We start from the raw sequence: 22,841 nt of genomic DNA, 5'->3' as shown, positions 1-22,841 counted from the left end.
CGTGCATGAGCAAATCGAAGGTGAAGTCGATGCTCATTGCTTTCTTTGACGTGAAAGGCATTGTTCACAAAGAGTTTGTGCCACCCGGTCAAACTGCAAACGGCCAGTACTACAGAGAGGTGCTCCGTCGACTAACCGCCCGGGTTCACCGAGTCCGTCCGGAGATTGCCGATTCGTGGATTCTCCATCACGACAATGCACCGTCGCACACCTGCCTGCTCGTCACCGAACAGTTGGCAAAACAGTCGAGGGCAACGTTGCCACAGCCTCCTTACAGCCCGGATATGGCACCACCGGACTTCTTTCTGTTCCCCAAGATCAAGAGACACCTTAAGGGGACGCGGTTCGGGACTCTGGAAAACGTTCAACGTGCTACAACGAGGGCTCTAGACAACATCGAGGTTGCCGACTTCCAGGGAGCATTCAGGGATTGGAAAATACGGTATCAGCGTGTTATCGACTCCAATGGGGACTACTTTGAAGATTTCTAAATAAAAATTGTACATATTTTGCCAATAAAAAATTTCCTGAAGTCAGTCCGGTTACCTATAATACAGACCCTGTATATGTTGAAAAAAATTAACCAGAGTATATGAATACAATTGTGTTAAGAGCTGGAGAGATAATTATAAAACTTAAAATTAAATTAAGTTTCTAGCAATTATGTTTCTAACACTTTCTGGTAATATATCTAAATGTTAACACAAACAAAGAGTATCATAAAATTGTCTAAACTTACCTTTTCCTCCATGTCGGTGATAGTTGTTTTGAGGTTTTCCACCTCGTTCTGATGCAGTTCTGTAAGGTCATTGACCTGCTCTTCGAGCCTTTCGCTGCGGAACCTCTCCTCTGTCAGGGCATGACTCAGGTACGTCACCTCCTTGTGTACAGCCTGCTGAGGACAGACAGACTACAGTCAGAAACCTTAAAACAGACTACAGTCAGAAACCTTAAAACAGATTACAGTCAGAACCTCAAAGAGCAGGAAAACTATATTCTATGATACCTGAATCACTTAACTTTGAACCACTAAACTCAGTAAAAAAAAGGAAGGAAGAGTTTCAAGAAAAGGCTTAACTCTACATTCTCTTTGAAATTACAAAGGGAGAAAACACAAAGCTTAAACAATGCTGTTATTTTTTACTGATTTTCAGAGAACAAGTTCACCTTTGATTTGTTGAGTAAAGTTTACTCCAGCCTTGTTTTGCTTAGCATTTAATTTTGTCTTTCATGCCTGTTTTACCTTCATAAAAAGCACCACTTACAAGACCAATTATGCCAAGGTGACAACAATTGTACTTGACAGAATAATGTTAACTCTGACTTCCTGCGTTTTGTCATTCTGTCATAACCAGTAGACATGAGAACTACAGATTGTCAGAAAACACCTTATCCACAATCAAAAACAGAATAAATGGTAATGAAACTGTAATTTAACTGTTTCAATACACATGAATAGCTGAGAAATTTATGGGAAAGGACACTAAAGGCACTATAATTCAAGAATTATAAAAAAGATGTCAACAAGATTCAACACAATTCTTCTAAACTCTATTCATACTCAAAACTCTGTGGTGAGACAGTTCCTACTACTTGGGATCTTGATGATCCTAGTAATAAGTTTACACATAATCCAAGCTTTTTATAATTTGTTGCCTGAATGACAAGAAAACTTGCACTGCCACACGACCAAGAATAGTAAATTAAAAGAAGACTATGGTACCGAGTTCAACATTGCTTTTAGAGGTTAAATTCATCTAAATGATTAATTATTCGTTTGTTAAAACCTTTACAATATGTGAATCACTTTGTGTGCATACATACTGGTCTAACTCTGGATCAAAGCCCTAAAATCGGATGTATTTCAAATAAAGAAAAAGGCACATTTATAGTCAAGAGCTTTGATCAAAAGCTTATACAAAATAATAGTTTTAGATACCTAAAATTTCCATGCAAAAATCTAATTCTTTTAAATATATATAAATAAGATTGAAAAATATAATTTATTTACAATGGTCAGCTATTTCTGTGTTCATTATTGAAGACGCCTCCTAATCTTGTGTGGTTACCTAATCTTATGCTCATATTGTTTAAAACTTAAAACTGTTTTAGACTTAGTCCAACCAAAAATACTTGGATCTGGAATTTATGCTGTGAACAATGAAATGGATAGGAGAACTGTAAGCAGTGATTGTGAAGACAATGTACCATGCTGCTGTTGAATCCCATGTCAGATATAGCATATCAGTGTGAGGAGGAACATCTCTGTATAATCTTAACAAGATCTTAGTATTCCAAAAAAAGCAATACAAACACTTACAGATTTAGGGCCGTTAGAGTTGTATATAAGTTTTTAAGTCTTAAAAGCTTATAACTGTAATAGCACTATACATCTACTCTGTAGTTGTCCAGACAGTTCAAATGGAATTACAAAGAGATAAAGACACTCATTCAAACAACACCCAAAGAGCATCTGACTACCAAACTTCCTGAACACCACACCACCTGATATAGCAAGAAATCATCTTATATGGGAAGAAAAATCTACACCAAATTATGAAAACCTGCCACATAATATGAAAAAATAACTTGGGAGGAAGGAGTTCAAGAAAAGTTTTCAAGACTGGTTCGTGAAAGAGACCTTCTACAGCACGAAAGTATACTTAAATTCAGTGAACTCTTCCATATTGTAAAGCGAGAGACCAGAAGATTTTAATTAATTGTAACTTTTTACATCATTACACTTCTTTGTTGTAAATAAATAACTTTTGACTATTGACTACATAATCCATTGTCTTTTTTAAATTTTAACATATACGTTTCCATTATAAGTTTTTGGTAGATTATATAAATATCTCACACCTCTGTAGTATGTTTTCTTCTTATAAAATTCTTCTAATAAGATTGTCTTGATGAATATTTCTGTGAAAATATGTTTATTAGTTTATAGTATTGAATCAAAAAATTAATTTACTTAAATTATTGATATAAAAATACCAATTAAACAAAAAAATTGTTTTAACAGAATCTTCTATGAACGCTTCACGATTTTCAATGATTTCTTTTGTAGAACCAGTAACCTCTCCAAATTGTTCATTGCTGTTGCTTCATAAATGCTCATTCCGTAAGCTAAATTGTCAGTGAGTCAGTGAGAGGTATATTACATTAAGTGTACTTAAATTACTAATTTTTACCATTTATCGAATTACATATGGACAAATGATTACAATAGCTATTTTAGGATGGCAACCACATGAATAAGTATGACAGACAGTCTGTGAGATAAATGTAATCTTATTGTTTCTAGAGTTCAGCTATCTATGTGATAAATCCACTTATGGTTTGGTTGCAAACAAATTATAACAAAACTAGTACTTTAAACATGTTTAAGGAATTCTATATATTAATCCATTTTACTAAAAAAAAGAATTCAGGGAGAAACAAAGTTTATATTACCTTAAAGGCATTAACTTGTCATTTATAAAACATGCATGTTCTAAAGTAGAGAAGCAACTAAAAGGGATATGTAGATAAAAATCATTTCACATCTGGTGGTTGGACAATATATAGAGTGAATTGAAATAAAATTCCAATGAATAACCTATGAAGCAAGTTATTTTCCTTTCTAATTGTTTATATGCTATACAATTAAAACAGTAATAACTTACTATTTTTTTTAATATTGCTTAACACCTTCACTGCGACATGAGTAATGTACTGACAGCTGGATAATTAGCAGAGACTGTCCACTTCAGGCAATGTGTTAAACTATGATACATCCTCTAGCTAAAGAATACGTTGTTAACACCTTACTGCAACACGAGTCATGTAATGACACTAGGACAACTGGGATAGTAGTAAGCTGCGTCCATCACAGTCAATGTGTTAACTGCTAAAATTATCATAGGTCACAAGACTTCACCATATGATAACTTCCAATAATCGTTAAATCCAATTTTTTTTCCAAGAATCCAAGAAAATCAAGATTCTGCAAGTAACATATAAAAAGTGGCTTTGAATATTTAGTTTACTGCCCAGATTAAGAGGGTAAAATGTATGCTGAACTGGAAGGAAATTTAAATATATACAAGATTGATAGTGAACAGTGATGTCTATATGCAGCATGTGGTTAGCAGTTAAATTTTATGAGTAATGGTGAAGCATTTAGACAATGGTTATTTTGTTCAGGCAGTTTATGAAAGAGAAACTGGAAACTGTACTTGGGTTGGGTATTGGAAAAGCATCAACAGTTAATGTGATTAAGCTTTCCTAATAAGAAACAGAATTTAGGAAGATTAAATTCAATAATCTTTTTCAAGACCATACTGGACTCTTCATTATCACTCCCATTAACAGTTAAACCCAAACGAGTAGAATAACTGTACTTACATAATTCTGTTTTAGTTTTACTATTTTGTAACATTTTTATTGCATTTTTAAAATATGCTGACTAAGCAAAAATGTACATACTATGTGCTAGTACTAAAGATGCCTATGGGAGGCGCTTAAATCCCAGAGTGTGAAAGAGAATATATTGTTGTGAGAATAAAAATGCCTACATGTATCCAATGCTCACACAATAACAATTAAAAAAAAAAACTGTTAATTTTTTTACTCTGTAATGCAACTGTAAAAAGGATTCAGCATTAGTACTGATGATACATAATTAGCAGTGAACGTATAAGGTGAAACACAGTTGTAACATTGTATTCAGTTGTTCATTTTTCATTAAAGAAGTTGTTCTTCATTGAAATATACTTTTCTTCACCTACATCAGATGAAGGCATTGCAGTCATCTTCTTCCTCCATCTCCTTTCAATAAATATAATTCCTTTTCTTTCAAAAGGAATCTTGTTAATTGCAGTAACATACACAAATTAATAAATCTTGTTTATTATCAAATTACAGAAAGTACGTTTACAATCAACAATTTATTAACATTTGAAGACTTGAAAATAAATGTAATAAGTGACTGAATAGTGTGTTACCTTGAACGCCTCCATCTTGTCCTTGAGCCGTTCAATCTCTTGCTTGTTCCTGCGCACCTCTGCGAGAAGCACCTCGTAACCGGCCGGCTGCGGGTGGGGGTGGGTGTGGGTGGGTATAGAGTGGGGGGAAGCTGTGGTCGCCCCGGGTACGCTCTCACTCGTCACGCTACTGCACTCGCTGCCGTCATCGCTCGGGAACTTGAGGCCCGTTGCACTGTGTGTCGAGCCCAGAGAGCAGTTGCCCGGCAGTGTTGCACTCCCGTGGTGCCCCCTCTCTCCCCCCTCCTCGCCATCTGTTTCCCCGCTCCCTGGCACAAACCAAGCTGCTCACACTCATCATGTGTTCTCATGCAACATGCTCCATTACATCTAACATATGCTTAACCTAAATTATAAGAGTAAAATAACAGAGAAGAAGAATGGTGTATTGTTACATACATAAAATAACTGCAAGCTGAGAATCACGTAAAAAATATTTTTTGCAAAATTCAGTATATTGACTTTGCCTGATTTCATGGGGTATGAGTACTAAATGCCCGACAGAAATAACCTATCTTTATATTTTGTATGGTTCTGTTCATTCTTTACTTTCTTTTGAAAAAATATATTTCACTGAGAAATGTTTTACAGCAAAAATATTATAAACTTTATGTAATTTGTTTATGTGATCTAAGAGTTGAATCTACAAAGTACAGTTCAATCAATACATTGTATTATAACACAGCAATACTGAATTTGTGTTTCATAGCCCAAATTTATGACATAAAAAAAACTTCACAAAATAAAAAATAGTCATTGTTTGTTATCATACAATTAGTTTTTAAACACTAAATGTTCACAAATCAGAATCTCTTATAATCTAATTACCCATAGAAAAAAGATGCATATTTTGCATATGTAATTATTTATAGTAGTAATTAAAATGAAATTGAATGAATTATTTAAATTAAGTTCTATTTAATTGTAGCTAGGGCTTGGCAACTAATCCGACACAGAAAGATTAGACTGACAGGCCTAATCTCAGGAGAATGACAGTTAACCAAATAATTGAAATTTTCATCTCAAATTAATAATTATAAAAATTAAAATTCCTTGAATTCAAAGAAAATGCATATTATACAAGTTAGCATAGAACTGAGAGAACTGTAACACATCATCTACAAACAACTAAAAAAAGGAGCCTCTCAAGATTCTGTGTTGTGTTTAGTTCTGTTTATACTGTTCTGTTAAAATCTTCCAAATGTTGAATCTTCCTGTTAAATCTGACAATATTACCCTATTAACTGGTAGTAATTCCAATGAACGCACGACGATAACTAATTCTTAAATTGGACTGAACATACTGTACCGTAAATTAGTTAATTAAATTTCATACAATGTAAATTTCGCAACCTAATCAGCCAGTATAATATAATATTTTTACATCCAATGTTCCGGAACTAAATTATTGGGCGGAGTAACTACCTAATTGGCACGCGTATGAATTTTTTTTCTTCTAACCCTTTGTAGCAGCCCAACTACGTAACCGATCAGACCTCGCGCGCTTTGTCCGTAAGTAAAATTTATCTTTTCGTATTATTAAATTAGCCCTTTGATGCCAAACGTATAAAATGAATGTAACGTAAAGTAAAGATGTGAATAGTAAAGTAACTTACCCTTGAAGATCTTTTATTTGCTTGATGGAGATAGATAAAGGTTGTGGCGTCGTCCTTATGGCGACGAGCACGTTGTTATAAATAGTAATTTGTATCATTAAATGGCTAATACCGTCGCGAATTTGTTTTAAGCGAGTTTACGTAGCTGATGTATCTCACGTGTTGTTTGAATAGATGGCTACCACTTCCCAACTTCTACTCCTCTTCTAGAAATAACCGTTCTTAGACTACAGCTTCAATGTCTCGTGCCAAGACGCCGACACCCGGGTTGTGAGTCTACCTATTGCGAAGGGAAGTGAAATATTATTGTTTTGTAAAGTAAAACGTCGTACGCATAATTCAATAGAACATTGGATATTTTAGGCCCACCTAGAAGATATACTTTTTAGTTATTATATTCTAATTGGCAGCAACGTGGCATTACATAACTTTTCCTTTACCATCTAAAAGTGGTGCTTTTAAGTTTTCGTAATTAAACTGAACTTATAAGTAAACTTTGTATTTCTAGTATTTATTACTACGACCTCAGAAGTCACCACCCCCATGTGTTATCGTCATACGGTACAATACCTTAATGTTCTTGTTTTCACTTCTCTGTGACAAATCCCTCCGTACTACATAGACTGAAAGATACATGAACTTTATCTTTTGAATACAAAAGGTTGAAGACAGAATTATGTTCTAGCCAGTATTGATTATCTTTGCATTGCTGAAGATCAGAGTTTGCACTAAAAGCAACAAAAGTAGCATGATAACATGCACTTTGAATCCTATATTCATTACGCACCATGCTCTCGGGAAGTTATACAACTGACAGTTTTGAGCAAATCCTCATCGTGTAAAAGCACATTGTGCAGGTCATGGTAACCTTAATCTCAGAAAGGCAGCCTATCCCAAATGAAAATGTCCACGGTCATCACAAGATAAATGCTGAATATCTATAGCCAGAACAACTTTTTCTCCAAGAAGCCTTCTTAGATTAGAGCAATCTGTGACTTTAGACCTTTAAAAAAAACTCAAAGGCTTGGAAACAGATCCATATGTAGTCTTGATAAGTTTACGATTTTGCAATCAGGAGTGAATTTAGCATTAAGATTGGGGAGGTCAATATCGGGATCTGGAATACCCCCTGTAAAATACGGGGTAATACAAATATATACCAATTTATTAAATTATGGACTATGAATTTAGACCTTGGTTATAAATTGAATATTAAAGTCAGCCATCGTACAGAATCAATGGAAACTGTAAATGATAAGGGGAACATATTTTTTTTAACAGCTTAATGTCCACAATCAAGCATTTAAATAATGATCAATTTGTCTGAAGAAATGTGGAAATCGTATGAAATTGTAATGGCTTGCAGTATTGCAAAGACATTATATTGAGTATTCTCTTATCTTCATTACCCTATTAAGGACAACTGGATGACCAACATAAACAGTTATGGACCAAATTTTAATTAGGATAGTCCTAGAAGACAAATTAATTATCATAGGAGACTGGCAATTGGATGTTTAGCATAAATGTGCAAAAGAAAGTATCTTTAATTAAATTGATAGAATAATTTCCACTTTATACATATTCTCTTCCTAAAACATTGCTCCATATCAAATATTTTTTTATGTAGTAAAAGACAATATTTTTTTGGAATCTGTTACATTTACATTTGAATTTGTGTTTAAATTGAATTTCTAAAGTACAAATTTCTTTTAAAACACTTACATTAAGGAACCCCATATTTTTGTAATACAAAATAAAGCCATAATTATTTGTGTATTATTTGCTAAAAAAAAACATCAGAACTAGCTGAAATTACAATTATAAAAGTTTAAAGTACATTATGAACACCTCTGAATTAATTTTTAGAGGTATTTAGAGTGTAACACACACATATTCCTAATTATTAAGTATCAAAATTTAATTTAATTATTGTTTTACACAACTATATATATATTACATTTAACACCATTAAACCAAGAATGAACAAGACTAGAAACATAGTAAAAAGGTCACCTATATGTAATGTCAAACATTTTTATCTTCGCATTCTATTAGTCCACTTAACACTGGTAGGTTTTTTCTTAGCAAGAGTGATCTAAAAAGTGAGTTTTTTTAATTTTTGATTTTTTTTTAGGTGATTTGGGTTTGGTTTTGGGATCTCAGGGGAGCACCTCAGCCAAAAATTTGTCTGTAAGTCTTTCTCGCGCCATTTTAAGTAATCAGTTATTACACAAACAGCCATGTTTATTTACTCACTGTAAATATAACAAAACGTTTATAATCAAGGTAACCGGTAACGTAAAAGTGAGATCATAACCTGTATTCACTACACAAACAGAAATAGAATCAGCTGATTACTAGAAACATCTGATTGAATACCGTCATATGACCTGAATACTGTCAATTGGGTCTGAAATAAATAAATAAAAGAACAACTGCAATCTAGTGGGAACGACAAAAACTACTTGAAACGGTTTCTTATTTATTTTGCTTGATTGTATTCGTATTCAAGCGAGAGAGATTTTTCATCAATAAACATTATTATGAAAACCGTTTAGCACCATAGTGCTTCCCGCATTGCTATCGGGATTACTACAGGTGGCACGTAGGGCGTTCCCGAATCTGTTGCAGGATTACTAGTCAAAGGGTTCATAAATAAATTCTGCCTTCTAATAAAAAAATTGTAAAACGTTATACAATATATCATCACAAATATAAAAATGTTACACACATTGAACAAATCTAAATATTAATATAATATGTTTGTACTTGCTCTTCACAGACAATACGAAAATAATACAAAAGCTGTAACTAAGGATCTTTCAAAACTTCAATAAGCCGCCATTTTGGTTAGCATCAACCTTTTAAGATCGAGTTTGAGACATAGTAATCTAATAATACAGACCTTCAATTTGATATGCTACATGACCTATGCTCCAACTAAAACTTAAAACTTTTTCTCCGACTCATTGTGAGCGCAGCAGTCCACTGAATACATTTAAAAATAGTTTTTCAAAATGTTAAGATTTTTAGCTCTATTGTTCTATTAAAATAACACTGAGCCACCTCGGGACTTAATTGACATTCTAGCCTAACCTAAACAACAAAATAACAATCACTAAATTCTCATATAAATGTATAATTTTTACATATTTACTTCATCTACAGTTTAGAAACTGTGATCAGTGCAATATAATTTCACACAAATACAAATTACAGTTCATAATTCTAACAAGCTAACATAACTAAATAAGTACTAAGAACTCCCTTCCTAATACTTACAACAATAAACATTACAGAAAATGTACAGAACTTGCATTAAAAAGCGACACATAGTAAAAGGTAGATTTAAAAGACTGTATAAAAGACAGTGTCATTTCATTTTTTTGGAACGGATGGTAGATTATAAACAATAACAAGATAGAACAGTCCTTTGATAAGATAACCAATAATGGGAATTTGTCATGACAAAGCATCCAATAATATCGCCACATCTCTGATTAAGAATATTATCAACTGATTGAAAATTCCAATGTTTAACAAGGCATATCTCATATGATACGATGACTCATTTATGATAGTCATTCTTTATGAAAATGATGACATACAGAGAAAAGTTTTGTGGGGAATGAGATTGATATTTTTATTTGAAAACTGTTTGCCTGAATCAGATGGCAAACCCTTACAAGTGATTGTCAGCAAATGCAAAGGTGTATCCAATCCTGACCAAATTTGCCAAGATTTATCTATCATCTCCTGGCAGTAGTGTATATAGTGAGAGGTTATTTTCAGAAGCCGGTATCATTTATGAAGAAAAGTGCAATTGTTTGCTATCAACAAATGCTGAAAAACTTGTTATCATTCATCATACCTTTGATAGATTTGAAGAATTAAAGCATTATTTTATGTATGAAAATTAACCATTTATGATTGAAATTATATATCTTTTTGAATATGTTTTTTTTTTTTTTACCATAATTTGGTATTCGGACAAATACTGAATATTAAAAAAAGTAGCTGAATACCGAGTATTAGCAGAATATTCATGGCATCTCTACTCTCAAGTAGAAGAAGTACAGATGGTAAAATTAGTTGTGTATAAAACAGTAATGCATTCAAAATAATTTGTTACTACTGTCCAAACATTTCATAAGACATAGATCAATGTAAACTCTAAACCTTTTACCATATGTTATTATTGAACTATTCAGTTTTGTACATTGTGTTACAAAGTAAACTCAAATACAGATTAATTTGTTTAGATTTACTTGCTTAAATCATTGACTACCAATTAAAATAAAAATATTTTTACCCTCAGGTACTGAATTATTTTTCCATTTTGCAATGGAAATCATTTTGTAAGTATTTAGAGCAAATAAAAATATGAAACAACCACACATAACATGTTAAAATTATAATTTATTATCTTATGTTTTACGTATTTAATTGATCAGCAACAATTGGATTTATACCAGATCTAAACAGTAAAAATTATGGGGCTCCGCTTGCCTCGGCCACTCCCAAGTTTGCTTCATAGCAACTTTCACAGAAAATATCACCATCAAATTTTTACTTTCACTGAGTATGTTCTCCACAAAGTTACTAAAACTCTCAGAAATTAACAACGTAATTTTACCGCACCATAATTTCAGACGGCAACTTATGAGAACAAACAATCAACAGATGAAACTGTAAACAACAATCAATTTCGAGAGAGTATGTTATAATTTAACAGACCTTCGATATAATAAAGTACAGACAAATTCCAAAATAATCGATATTGGGAATATTTTTCGACTCCAAAATTACAAACTTAGTGTGACGGACAGTGCCCGTAATCGGTTGTTATTCCGGCACTAACTGATGGCGGGCAATATACATCATTAGTAGCCAGTGTGTTAAACTGTATGAAACACACACACATACAATATAATCCACAGTCATGTTACATTAAGTAAGAAAGTTCAGTTAAAATGGTTGTATATTAACTATAAAAAAGCAATTAAAAAAAATATTAATCTAATTCATTTAGACAGTTATCATTCAACCAGATACTCCATTATATATTGATAAGAACTTGACCTCATATTGATAAGAAACTATCACTCATTGGATGGGTCCAAAAGTTAAATAGGCCACGGTTACAACTTCATTCAAGCAACATATTCTTTTAACAACCACATTACAGAAAACCCTTGAACGAAGATAGTCCTAAATTTCAAAGTCATATCATATCACGTTATGGACATTTTTCTAAATTTAATTAATGAGTCTTCATCAAATTAAAAACATAGTCATTTCCTAATATAAAACACTTAACTAACTGACCTTAAAAAGTTGTATGTCCTTTATTTGCTTAGGAATTAGGAAGCTGAAACAATGTAATGTAGGATAAAATTAAACTTGCAGTGCTGTCTTAGTGAACACAATGACGTACTTCATTATCAGTAAAAATGGACGCTTTCATGATAATTATGCAGAATCTGCCATCCCAGCCTAAATGATAAATACACGGACAGCCACTTTTGTTTTAAATGCATTCATTTTATTCAAAACAATAACTTAATAAATAGCTAATATTTGTCTGTACATATATTTAGCCAATATGTAGAGAATCAATGCTAATTTTTGTATTTTGACGATGATGTACAATATTCATGGCACCTGCGTAGATTGGGAAAAGAGCAAAAGAGAAAAATAACTAAAAAATATTTTCATAATTTCTTATACCACAACAATAAACGCATTTTATCTCTATTCCGATGAGGATGTACCCAAGAAAGACAATTGTCTTTAATTTAATTGACAATGAAGAAGTGGCCACAAAACAACAATTTTTCCTCGTCCATTAGAGAATTGTATGCTAGTAAAAAATATTAAACCTGATATTACTAAACTTATTCAACAATGACATTAGAATATTTGGGAAATTGTGTAAAAACAGTAGGCATAGAAAATACAATAGCATAATTTAAAACTTGTTTACATAAGAACATATAACTCCAATTAAGACTAAACTGTTCTTGACAGCACTTTCTCTTCCAAAAAAATAAAGTTTTTAATATCAATAAAAAGTAGAAAGGTTTCTACAAGAAAATTCTGTCTTGAGAAAATAACATTTTTGATATTTATAAAAACATCATCTCTTTACAAACGATAAGCATAAATATAAGAAATTAAGATACTTACTTGACATGGAGTTGATGTTGTCTGCACTGCCAAATTTGTTTCTTATCAAATGTGCAAATTCTCGTGGTTTCGACATCACAGACCTGAAACACATGGAGTAAATCAGAATCCTTTTAAAACCATATATACTACAAACAATTTTAAAGTTAAGTGAAGGAACTGACAAATCGTACAAAATATTTGACCTTGTTTCTTTTACTTCCATCTTGATATTGAGTGTGATTACGATTCTCTTAGTAACATACAACCTTTTCAATCAATCATTAATATCTTTGAGCTCTTGGTATAATTCATTGACAATAATTCAACTGAATGAAGATTAAGTTCAAAATGAACCAATTTGTGATATTTACAAATGCAACAATGTTTACTACACTGTCAATTGCAGCAGGGAGTGTTTGTAGATAAATATTCCCGTTTCACTTATTGAACCTTTATAGCCATCCTGTGACAACAGACATGGTTCGGTTGATCTGGTGTTGAAATGTGGGTTTTCTTGACAGCACTCTTAAAAAAAAACCCTAAGCTTACTCTAAATGTTTGGAAGTATTACTATACTCTGGAGTATTTGAAATTTCAAATTATTAGATCACAACACCGTTTAGATGACTCTTCTACAACTGGGATCACAGATAATTTTATTTTTGTTGAAAGGTTTCTTTCAAAAGAGATACACAATAAAGATAAGAATTGGAATTAAATAAAAGTACATATAAACGATCCATCATCAACAGTGGAAAACAATTATTAATTTAAAAATCAGTGATGTAATTAACAACAATAAATTTGAAGTTTTAAAGTTAATGCGGTGAGTAATTAGTAAGATTTATGATAATTTCAGTAAGCTGAGATAGACTTATAACAATAATTAAAGTGCACAGACGTTACGAAGTTTGGGGAAAGGCTGAATAAATAATGATCTAGATCTGAAAACTCGAAAATAATTTTAATAATTCCAAAATAAATAACATTGGAAGAGTTATTATTGCTGACTACTTGTCTTGATCTGTTCAGTCAAGTTTCATTATACATTACAGTTTGGGAAGTACACAACTGAATATTCAAGTCAACTACCAAAGTTTATAAAGAAAATTAAATTTACTGAACTTAATGAAATTCCATGAAGATGGGTATTTTTTTCTGAACTGAAAACTTGCAGACATTTTTTTGACATGAGTTCATTTAAAAAAACATAATTAGTTCTATACAAATTTCCCAACAGTAATCGAAATAACTTTAAATCATCTGCGGAAACCACAAATATGATTCTTACAATATATTGAGCCTAAACGACAATATAATAAAACTACATTAACAAAACGTTTCAATAGCCTAGCATTATCTTTTATAACCTAAAAAGGCCGTAAAAATAAAAAGGCATTCACTTATAAACAGGAAAATGTTAGTAACAGTGCAGAAGATGTAACCGAGAGCCAATATGACTGAAGCTTTTGCAAAAATATATTTACCAACTCACCCTGACAAACCAGAGATTCCGTCTCGGATATTTCCTCCAACGTGTCTGAAATATATAAACTGCGTTAGAGGATTACTTGACCCGACTTCGACGACTGATAACCACAATCCCACTTCAAGTACACTTCAAACCCAATATTTGTGAACAACAAACTTGACAGCAAACATTCAAAACACCTGCTTTCTTCAGTCAGCTTTTCAAGTTTTGCAAATGCTTCATTTCACACACATAGAGAGATAACACTTAATCATTCCAGAAAAAAACGAAACTCTAATCATGAAAAACATGACTATGTTTATGCCACATGAGTAGAAATTGATAAGTAAAAACCAATTTTTTAATCTATATAAAGAAGACCATAATTAATTTCAGCAAACACTTACATATGAGAAGCAAATGGAGCACTGGTAGAGTTGCACATAATTACTTATATTATAATTAATTATAAAAATGGGCACAATTGATGACAATTATAATCAATGGCTGGCAACAATAATGTGCATAATTGCATAGTAATTATATATAATTGTTATGACTAATATGTGTAACTATACCAGTACTCTATTTAAGGGAGTCTTAACCTAATTAATCGTAACACCACAGAAGTTACCTTACAAATATACATGCTCTACAGGTGTTAAAATATTAAAATAAAAGAACACCCACAGGGTAAATAATATTGGAATAACTTTTACAAGTTGGACTATGACAGTAGACTCCACTAAAAAACTGAGACAATATAAAACCTTATAATTGAGAAACATGCGGAATTTTCTGTAACTACTAACAAAATTACAAAATTGGAAAAATCTTAGATATATTCTTACTGGCACTTTTGAATGAAAAGCTCTTTTTTATATTAAGCTGCTATTTTTGAGTTAAATTGTAAATCAGAGTTGGTAAATTTTGTATTCTGTTTATTCTATAGATTTTTCATTTGACTCTGTAAAATATGTAAAACTATTCACATTTTCATTTTTATATTACCATAAAAAAATGTAATTTATAAATAACTAAATGAAAACTAAAAAATAGTTTTATGCTAATATCACAATATTGGGAATTGAAGAAAAATATATCCAGGACTCAATTTTTACACTTCAGAACTTAATGGATGACATTTTTAGAGCTCACAATTGTTTATCTTCTAATACAAAAGGTACCATCTCAAAAGTTTATTGGGATGAGCTGACATAAATTATTATAAAACATATGTATGTACTGACTGCCTTATTAAATTTGTTCAAAATACAATATTATTACCATATCTATTGTCAAAAATCAAGGACTCATAAATTATATAAACCAATAGCTAAATCTGCAATTTCAACAGAAATCTACAACAAATTAGAATATAATAAAGAACAATGGGTGAGCTTGGCTATATGGCGTTATTTGCAAAACCAGTTGTACTTAATTTTAAGTTGGAGGTTACTTGATGCTGGTTATACAATGGGAAAGCATTATTAGACTAAAGACGTTTGCATCAAATATATGAGTAAAATGGTTTTCAGTGATACTGCAACCATTATAATTGTAAATCATTAAGAACACAAAGTCTTGTAATTAGATCGTTTCAAAGTTTTCTTGAAGCCGGATTTTGGCCTTCCCGAAGGTTCCGTCTTCTGGAAGTGAATTACACCCCCTTCAAAATTCTGAATACCACCTAAAAATTGTAGCATAGGATGGTGCTTCAGAACCAAAGGCAGTTTTGACACTCTCCTCTTGGAACAAACCAACTTTAAATTCATAGAAAAACAGCATAAAAATTATCTCTCTCAATAACTTCACAAAACTGATCTTTTCTTACAGAAGAACAAGCAAAATGATGAACCAAAGTTGCTGGCTGGTACTGACTGACGTTAGAACACAATCACATATGAATGATAAGATTTTTGCAGTATGTCAGTATATCAAAACTTTCAGAGTGAACCTCGTAGTAAATTGTAAATATCCTACTTCTCCTTCTCAATTCCCGTTTTTACCTTAAATATTCCATTACATATTTCCATGCTTTTCATATATGTTAATCGTTTCACTGTTTCCACCCATATTTTCTCTAAGAAGACTGTATTCAAAATTAATAAAATGCCATCTCCGGCACATGCTCTAAACTTTTTTGATTCTCTTGCCTTCATACACATTCCCATGTAAGCTTAGATAACTACTCACTTCAGACCCTGTCCCATGTCTCTTAGCATCTCCCTGGGCTGCCGATGGTGGTGGCCGGAGACACCATGCATCTCCAGTTCCCTCAACTTCTTGTTGTAACTCTCCAACTTCTTCTGCAGCTGTGAGATGTTCTGTGCCGACTTTTGGTTCTTCTTCTCAAACACCGCCTTGATCCTCGTCAGTTGGACCTTGTCTGCGTTAGACGCCAGCTTCAGGTACTCGTCCACATTATCTGTCAAAGAAAACCCAATGACATGTAGGAAAGATAAGGAGAGAGAAGTGTGATTGAAAGTACTAATTTGTTACATTAAAATTATTCATGTAATAAAATTTAAAAGTTTGTAGCTAACTTGTAAGAATAAATTGACAATCTAAAGAAACAAAAGTTACCTATAGATAACCAACATGTTGAAGAAAATTTTTGAAAAGAAATGTTAAATTTCTAAAACAAATTTAACAGCAAATGTCGGAAAAATAAGTTAACAACACAAGGCCGTTTCAGTTGACAAGGGAACATGATGTCGAAAAGGTTATATTTAGATTAGTACTTTGTTCCTCTAACAATATATTTTATAATAACAATTGAAATAAATATTACTTTTATGTAAACCTATAAGAATGTTCTATAATAACCACAAATAAAAATGTTTTTTTTTTTAATTCACTGAATCAGTCACTTTCAATAAGTTCTATTCAACATATTCCTTGTTATCTACTTTCTGCTCATTTACTTTACAGTGTCTGTATATAGAATAGATAAAGTATGAATATAGATATTGTTAGAGCCAAAAAGATATTGTAATCCTACCAAGAGTCTTTTACAGTGTTAGTAACATTTCACCATAGATAATCACAAAATAATTTTAATAAATTATTATATGTAAATTACATTTAAATATACAAAAAATATAAAATAATAAAGAATAATACTTTGTAGAACACATAGAAGTAAGCAGAAAATAGTACTTCTGGACTCAAAAACAATGATAAATACATTTAAAACAAATTACATACGAATTAAAAATGTAAACAACAGTAATTTGAAACCTCTGAAACATAGTATTCATAACATTTTTGTTGTAACAAGATATAGTCAAATAAAAACTGTCTCAAATAACGGCTCTGGAAACTTTATACACAAATCTGCAATCCTAAATAATGTATCTGTAAAAGAATTACAAAAATTACTTTACAGATATGGAATGGTTTGATGCTATAGCTATATGCTTATAGAACTGGTAACAATTGCCATTTCCTACAATTGCCTATCTTATCAACAAACTGTGACAATTGGAGGAATTATACATGGCTGATACTGTTTGGAAGTTTGAATCAGCATAGAAATCAGCTCCATGTCACGCAGTATTTAATTATATCATAATGGTAATAAAAATATCCATTCGACACTGTGTATTGAATTTAAGTAATTCTGTAATATCAAATACTAATACAGCTAATTCAATGTGTATTAATGGAAGATCAATTAGACAAAAACGATTCTTAATTGGAAAAGTCCCTTCACAGAAAAGTGATCACCTGAGAAATGTGTTAATTGTTGTGTTTTTTTCCTATGAAATGAACTTAAAATCAATAAAAATTGAGTTTGAAATGCTTTACGGTATTTAAATTTGTGAGCCTAAACTCAATAACAGCAGGATGTACTCATTCCAACATTAAGTACAAAACACAGAGGAATCAAAAATGTCCAACTCTAAAAAAGTTCAGAGATACTGGGGAAGTAACCAAAACTAAAGAAGTGAACTTAATTACTCTTAATTTTTAAGAAATTAATACTCCTACACAAATATAAAACAAAGTAAGTTATAAAACCCATCAAATGACATTACAGTATCTATATTTTGAAATCAGTGATAAAAACAATATTCAGAATTGGAAAAAATGCAACAGTATTAGAACAAAAATTTGTTCAACTTTTTCACGAGGCCCAGTCCTAGTTTCAGATCCATAATGTTTCCACTAGGTTACAAATAACCAAAATCATTTTAAAAATCAATTTTTAGAACATTAGAATTAAGTATCTCAATTTAATACTGCGAAAACAAAAGATATTTTACAAATTGTTTTTAATTACTTACAAATTTGGTATCTATATTAGGCTTTTATAGCCTTTTTCATAAAATTATAAAGAAAAAACGGATGTGTATGTCTAAATTTGGTTTTACACGAGTTAGAGTGGTTTGTAAATTCTTTGATATGACTAGTCTAGTTTTAAATTGAATTCAATACTACAAAATTGTACTTGGCCAAGAGTTTATATTCATCCCTCAACTGCCAAAGAATAAAACTCCAGCGGAAAGTTGTGAGAGTGTTAGAGAGAAAGTACACGAACCGTCTCTGGCCGTCTGCTCGCCCCGAATCTGATCCCGTGTCCTGTTGATCTTGTTTGAGATGTGCTCGATGGCAGCCTTGGTCTTCTCCCCGTCACAGTCCTCCACCAGCTCGTTCGACCCATTGGAGATAAAGGATGCTGATTGGAGGTACAAATCCTACAAACAACACACCAGCAATTATGGCAACAGAGTCGTGTTGTGAAAACTGTAACACCTATTCAAAAATAATTTTACACTAAAGTCTTTTATTAAACTGAAGAAGCGTGAAACAACAAAACACATAGTATATAAATCCTGTAGTTCCAGAGGGCAAAACAAAAATATGTCCTAAAATCATAATACTCTTTCCGGAGTAAAGGTAAGAAACTATTGATGTTTCATGGTTTTTATTTTACTGATTGATTTAATGATATTATTTTACTCTATTCAACGTATCTTGTGCATGTTTTTGAATAAAGAATTTATGAATATGAACAGATGAAATGTGGCAGGCCTATTTGAGTATTTTGCAAATGTCTACTGGATTGAAATTTCTTGGAGTATTGGAAATATTTTTATTTAATACCACTAGTGAATTACAACACATATTCCAATATTAATATTTATGTCTACAGGATTATATTTATGATCCTATATTATTTATAAATTTCACAATTTATTTATATATTTTTTTTAATTGTTAGCTTTGTACAGTAAAATTGTTTAACTTAAAACATAAAATAAGCATGTGCTGCTAATTTATTATGTATAAAAAATGTAACGATGTATACTTTTATATAGTGAATAATTTTGAATTTTTAGATTTTACACAAACACGGAATTTAAAAATATTTTCCCAAAACTAACACAATTAATAGGCTACTACTACTAGGAAACTAAAAAAATACTTAGCAATAACTCTATATAAGCACAAACGTTTTTATAATATTTATAAAACAGTGTTTTGTATATGACAACATTTTGCCTTTTCTCAGATCTCTAACCTATACTTATGTCATTCCTACGATTGGTATTACACCATCATAAAAAAATAATCAAATTTTCTCAAAGTAAAGGTGACGTCCATAACTGGCCTATATCACTTTGGTAGTTATCGCATCTAATCCCGTTTCCACCCGGCACTCATGCCCGATGCTGATCAGTCACCTACCGGCTCATCATCATTGTTGGGTGGGGGGTCGTCAGAGCCGTGATTGGACGAGGTGTCGGGCCGGACCATCGCTGCGTCATTGGACCCGCCCCGTTCGTGGCGTGAGGTCACGGGTGACTTACACCGACTCATGCTCCCGTCCACCAGGTGCCTGCCGGAAAACGTGCCTAGCAATCATTGCACAGCATTACACACTGCCCCGGACATCACACAAGCATACAGCTTACAGTAACACAGGTACACACACATTATCTCAACACATAGATTACTGTATTTATTAGATGAAAAGAAGGGAAAATGAAGAAGAAACAGGTATAAGCTAAATCACAGGCCTAATCCTCTCGCTTGCACATAATACAGTTACACTTTAGCTGTAGTTAAAAACATTATATAAAACAACTGTTTAAAAAATGTACTATATATTTTAATTTCCACAACCAACCAGGAGGCACCCACAAACCACTTTTGCACAACAAATTAATAACGCTTTTTTTGAAATAACGATAATAACGAAATTTTTTATTCTTTACGTATAAAATTGAGTTTATAGGTCTCATAGACATTAGTAATCAGACCCTCTACAATATTTATATGTTACTGATAGTTCTACCTCGAGGGATGTTTTTCATTCGTTGCCATCAATGCAGGGCAGCACCTACCCCAGCCTATACTAATGGCCAGAGGCTTTAGTGTTAGTCCGTTAAGACTACTAGTCCCAGTTTTAGATTTAATTATTATATATTAATTATTTTTATTTTTAAAACCTTTTACTCTTTAATTATTTTATTTCTTTCCTATTCACTTTATAAGCATTTTCCTAGTTGAAAAGTCAACCAATAATTTGAAGTGAATAAAATAAATATTACCTTTGTTAGAACTATTACAAAAATTGTAGGGTGCAATTTTAATAGATAAAATAGATATTACTTTGAAACACACCAAATTCTAGTACAAATCTCGCGTTACTTTGTCTTTGATATACAACTCCCACGTATTTAATATACAAATTGGGAAAGAATAATATCCATTCAGCTTCTGCAATCAGAACAAGCCGTGATGGAAGATTGGTACACAAAACAAATACGGCATCATGGACTTGTAACACCATGAATTCAATCCTATATGTCTTCTGTGTTTAATTGCTTAAAGGATAAAGTTTAAGAATATATCCCTTTACATATAGAGTTTATCATAAATATGAAAAAAACAATGAATGTAAATGTGGCCTAAACTCCTGAGATGGTTTATGTTGCATTAACTGACTCTCACATTTGTAAGGGATGTTCTAGTACAAAAGAAAATCTGAAAAATATATTTAAACTAATAATGAAGAGTTTAAGAATAATTTATGACCTAAAACCAATAGATTTTAAAAGAATTGTTTAAAGAACTCAATATAACAGCTGTGTAATGATTAAATAATATATGAACCAGTAAAACCTGAGTTGAAATATATTATTGTAGTTAAAATAAAATGGGTTATTAGGCCTACCAACAAAATGATAAAATTTATAAAAGAAGTACATTATTTGGTTTGTTACCAGAAATATTGTTAACTTTTAAATTTAAATGATTATTTTCTTAGTATTGTATTCAATTGAATTTTTGGAATATGCACCAACTTTAAGAGGCAATAGTAATTTAGTTAATTTCTTTAAAGTTGGCCCTTAATAAATATTATGTATTAATATCATTGTTTTAATGGTGTTTGTATAGTTATATTACTGCTGATTGTGTGTGCTACATTTTAGTTTTATTATTAGTTATTAACTTGGACATTATTCATATAGTCTACTCATTGTAAAAGACACTGAATAACATACTTTATGACTGAGTCAAATATTAAAAATATATATACAGGGTGTACATAAAGTCCTGCACGGGTATAATATTTTCTGAACGATACCAGATAAATAAATAAGATTTGGTACATCAATACTACACCTAAAAAATCTACTTTTTGAAGGAACTATCAGTTTTCTGTAATATCATGGGGACGTCCCGCAAGGAGTCAGAAGGAAATCTTAAATAGGGGCATAGGTCAATATGGACATCATTTTAAAGGGCTTGTCTAGCAGAGTTTAATGCCGCAAACCGCACTCAAAAAGATTGATCCAGTACAAAATGGCGGCTGTTCAAAGATTTTACTTGGTTACATTTTATTAGTAGCCATAACCCCAGTAAAGCAAAACTGCAACCAAACAAATACTGCAGCTAACAACTACATTATGCTGGTCAGTTGTACAGTAGTGAATTATGACATTAGTTATCCTCAAGGGTTATAAATTTGGTCCTAATATATTTATAACGGGGAAAACCTGATAACAGTAACAATTAGAAATCTCAGCGACCTATAACGATCGGAAACACTTCCTGTTTTCATAAAGTGTTGAACAGTTCTCCCTACAGTTGTTCTAGAAATTGGCTGCCTCTCGTGAAAGTAGTTATTAAATAAATGGCATGCTTCTTCGTGTGATCGTCTGTTATTTCCCCAACCAACCATCATAAGAAGTGTCATACGTTCACGTTCGTCAAGCGACATAGTGTAGTTGAAGAACTACAAGCAATACGACAAACTCTTTTGTACTAAACCGCACTGATAAAAGGGATGGACAGCACTACTAAAACAAGAAAACTAGAATAGCCTACTATGAATAGACTGGCTAATAGGAAAGTCCTAACTGCGACCCAAAGATAAGAAGATTTCTAATTGTTACTGTTATCAGGTTTTCCCCATTATCAATATATTAGGACCAAATTTATAACCCTTGAGGATAACTAATGTCATAATTCACTTCTGTACAACTGACCAGCATAATGTAGTAGTTAGCTGCAGTATTTGTTTGGTTGCAGTTT

General features: G+C 31.9%; 1 protein-coding gene across 9 annotated transcripts in view; it reads right to left on the bottom strand.

Annotated features, from left to right (window-relative positions):
• The window catches only part of LOC124363051 (transmembrane and coiled-coil domains protein 2), a 60,747-nt gene that overhangs the window by 13,495 nt on the left and 24,411 nt on the right, over positions 1-22,841 (bottom strand). For 3 of the 9 annotated variants that reach the window (XM_046818118.1, XM_046818117.1, XM_046818124.1), the window contains 7 exons: positions 19,986-20,136; positions 18,835-18,991; positions 16,485-16,716; positions 14,313-14,357; positions 12,836-12,918; positions 4,989-5,311; positions 740-895 (listed from right to left, as the gene is read on the bottom strand). In XM_046818118.1, coding sequence (XP_046674074.1) covers positions 740-895; positions 4,989-5,311; positions 12,836-12,918; positions 14,313-14,357; positions 16,485-16,716; positions 18,835-18,991; positions 19,986-20,136 — 1,147 coding nt within the window. Of the gene's footprint in view, positions 1-739; positions 896-4,988; positions 5,312-12,835; positions 12,919-14,312; positions 14,358-16,484; positions 16,717-18,834; positions 18,992-19,985; positions 20,153-22,841 lie in introns of all 9 variants that reach the window. The other 6 variants (XM_046818127.1, XM_046818120.1, XM_046818119.1 and 3 more) reach the window with 5 other exon arrangements.

This window comes from Homalodisca vitripennis, chromosome 5 (genome assembly GCF_021130785.1).
Source record: "Homalodisca vitripennis isolate AUS2020 chromosome 5, UT_GWSS_2.1, whole genome shotgun sequence".
Taxonomy (NCBI): Eukaryota; Metazoa; Arthropoda; class Insecta; order Hemiptera; family Cicadellidae; genus Homalodisca; species Homalodisca vitripennis.
Note: the sequence above shows the minus strand (reverse complement) of the source record. Positions and strands in the feature narration are given on the sequence as shown.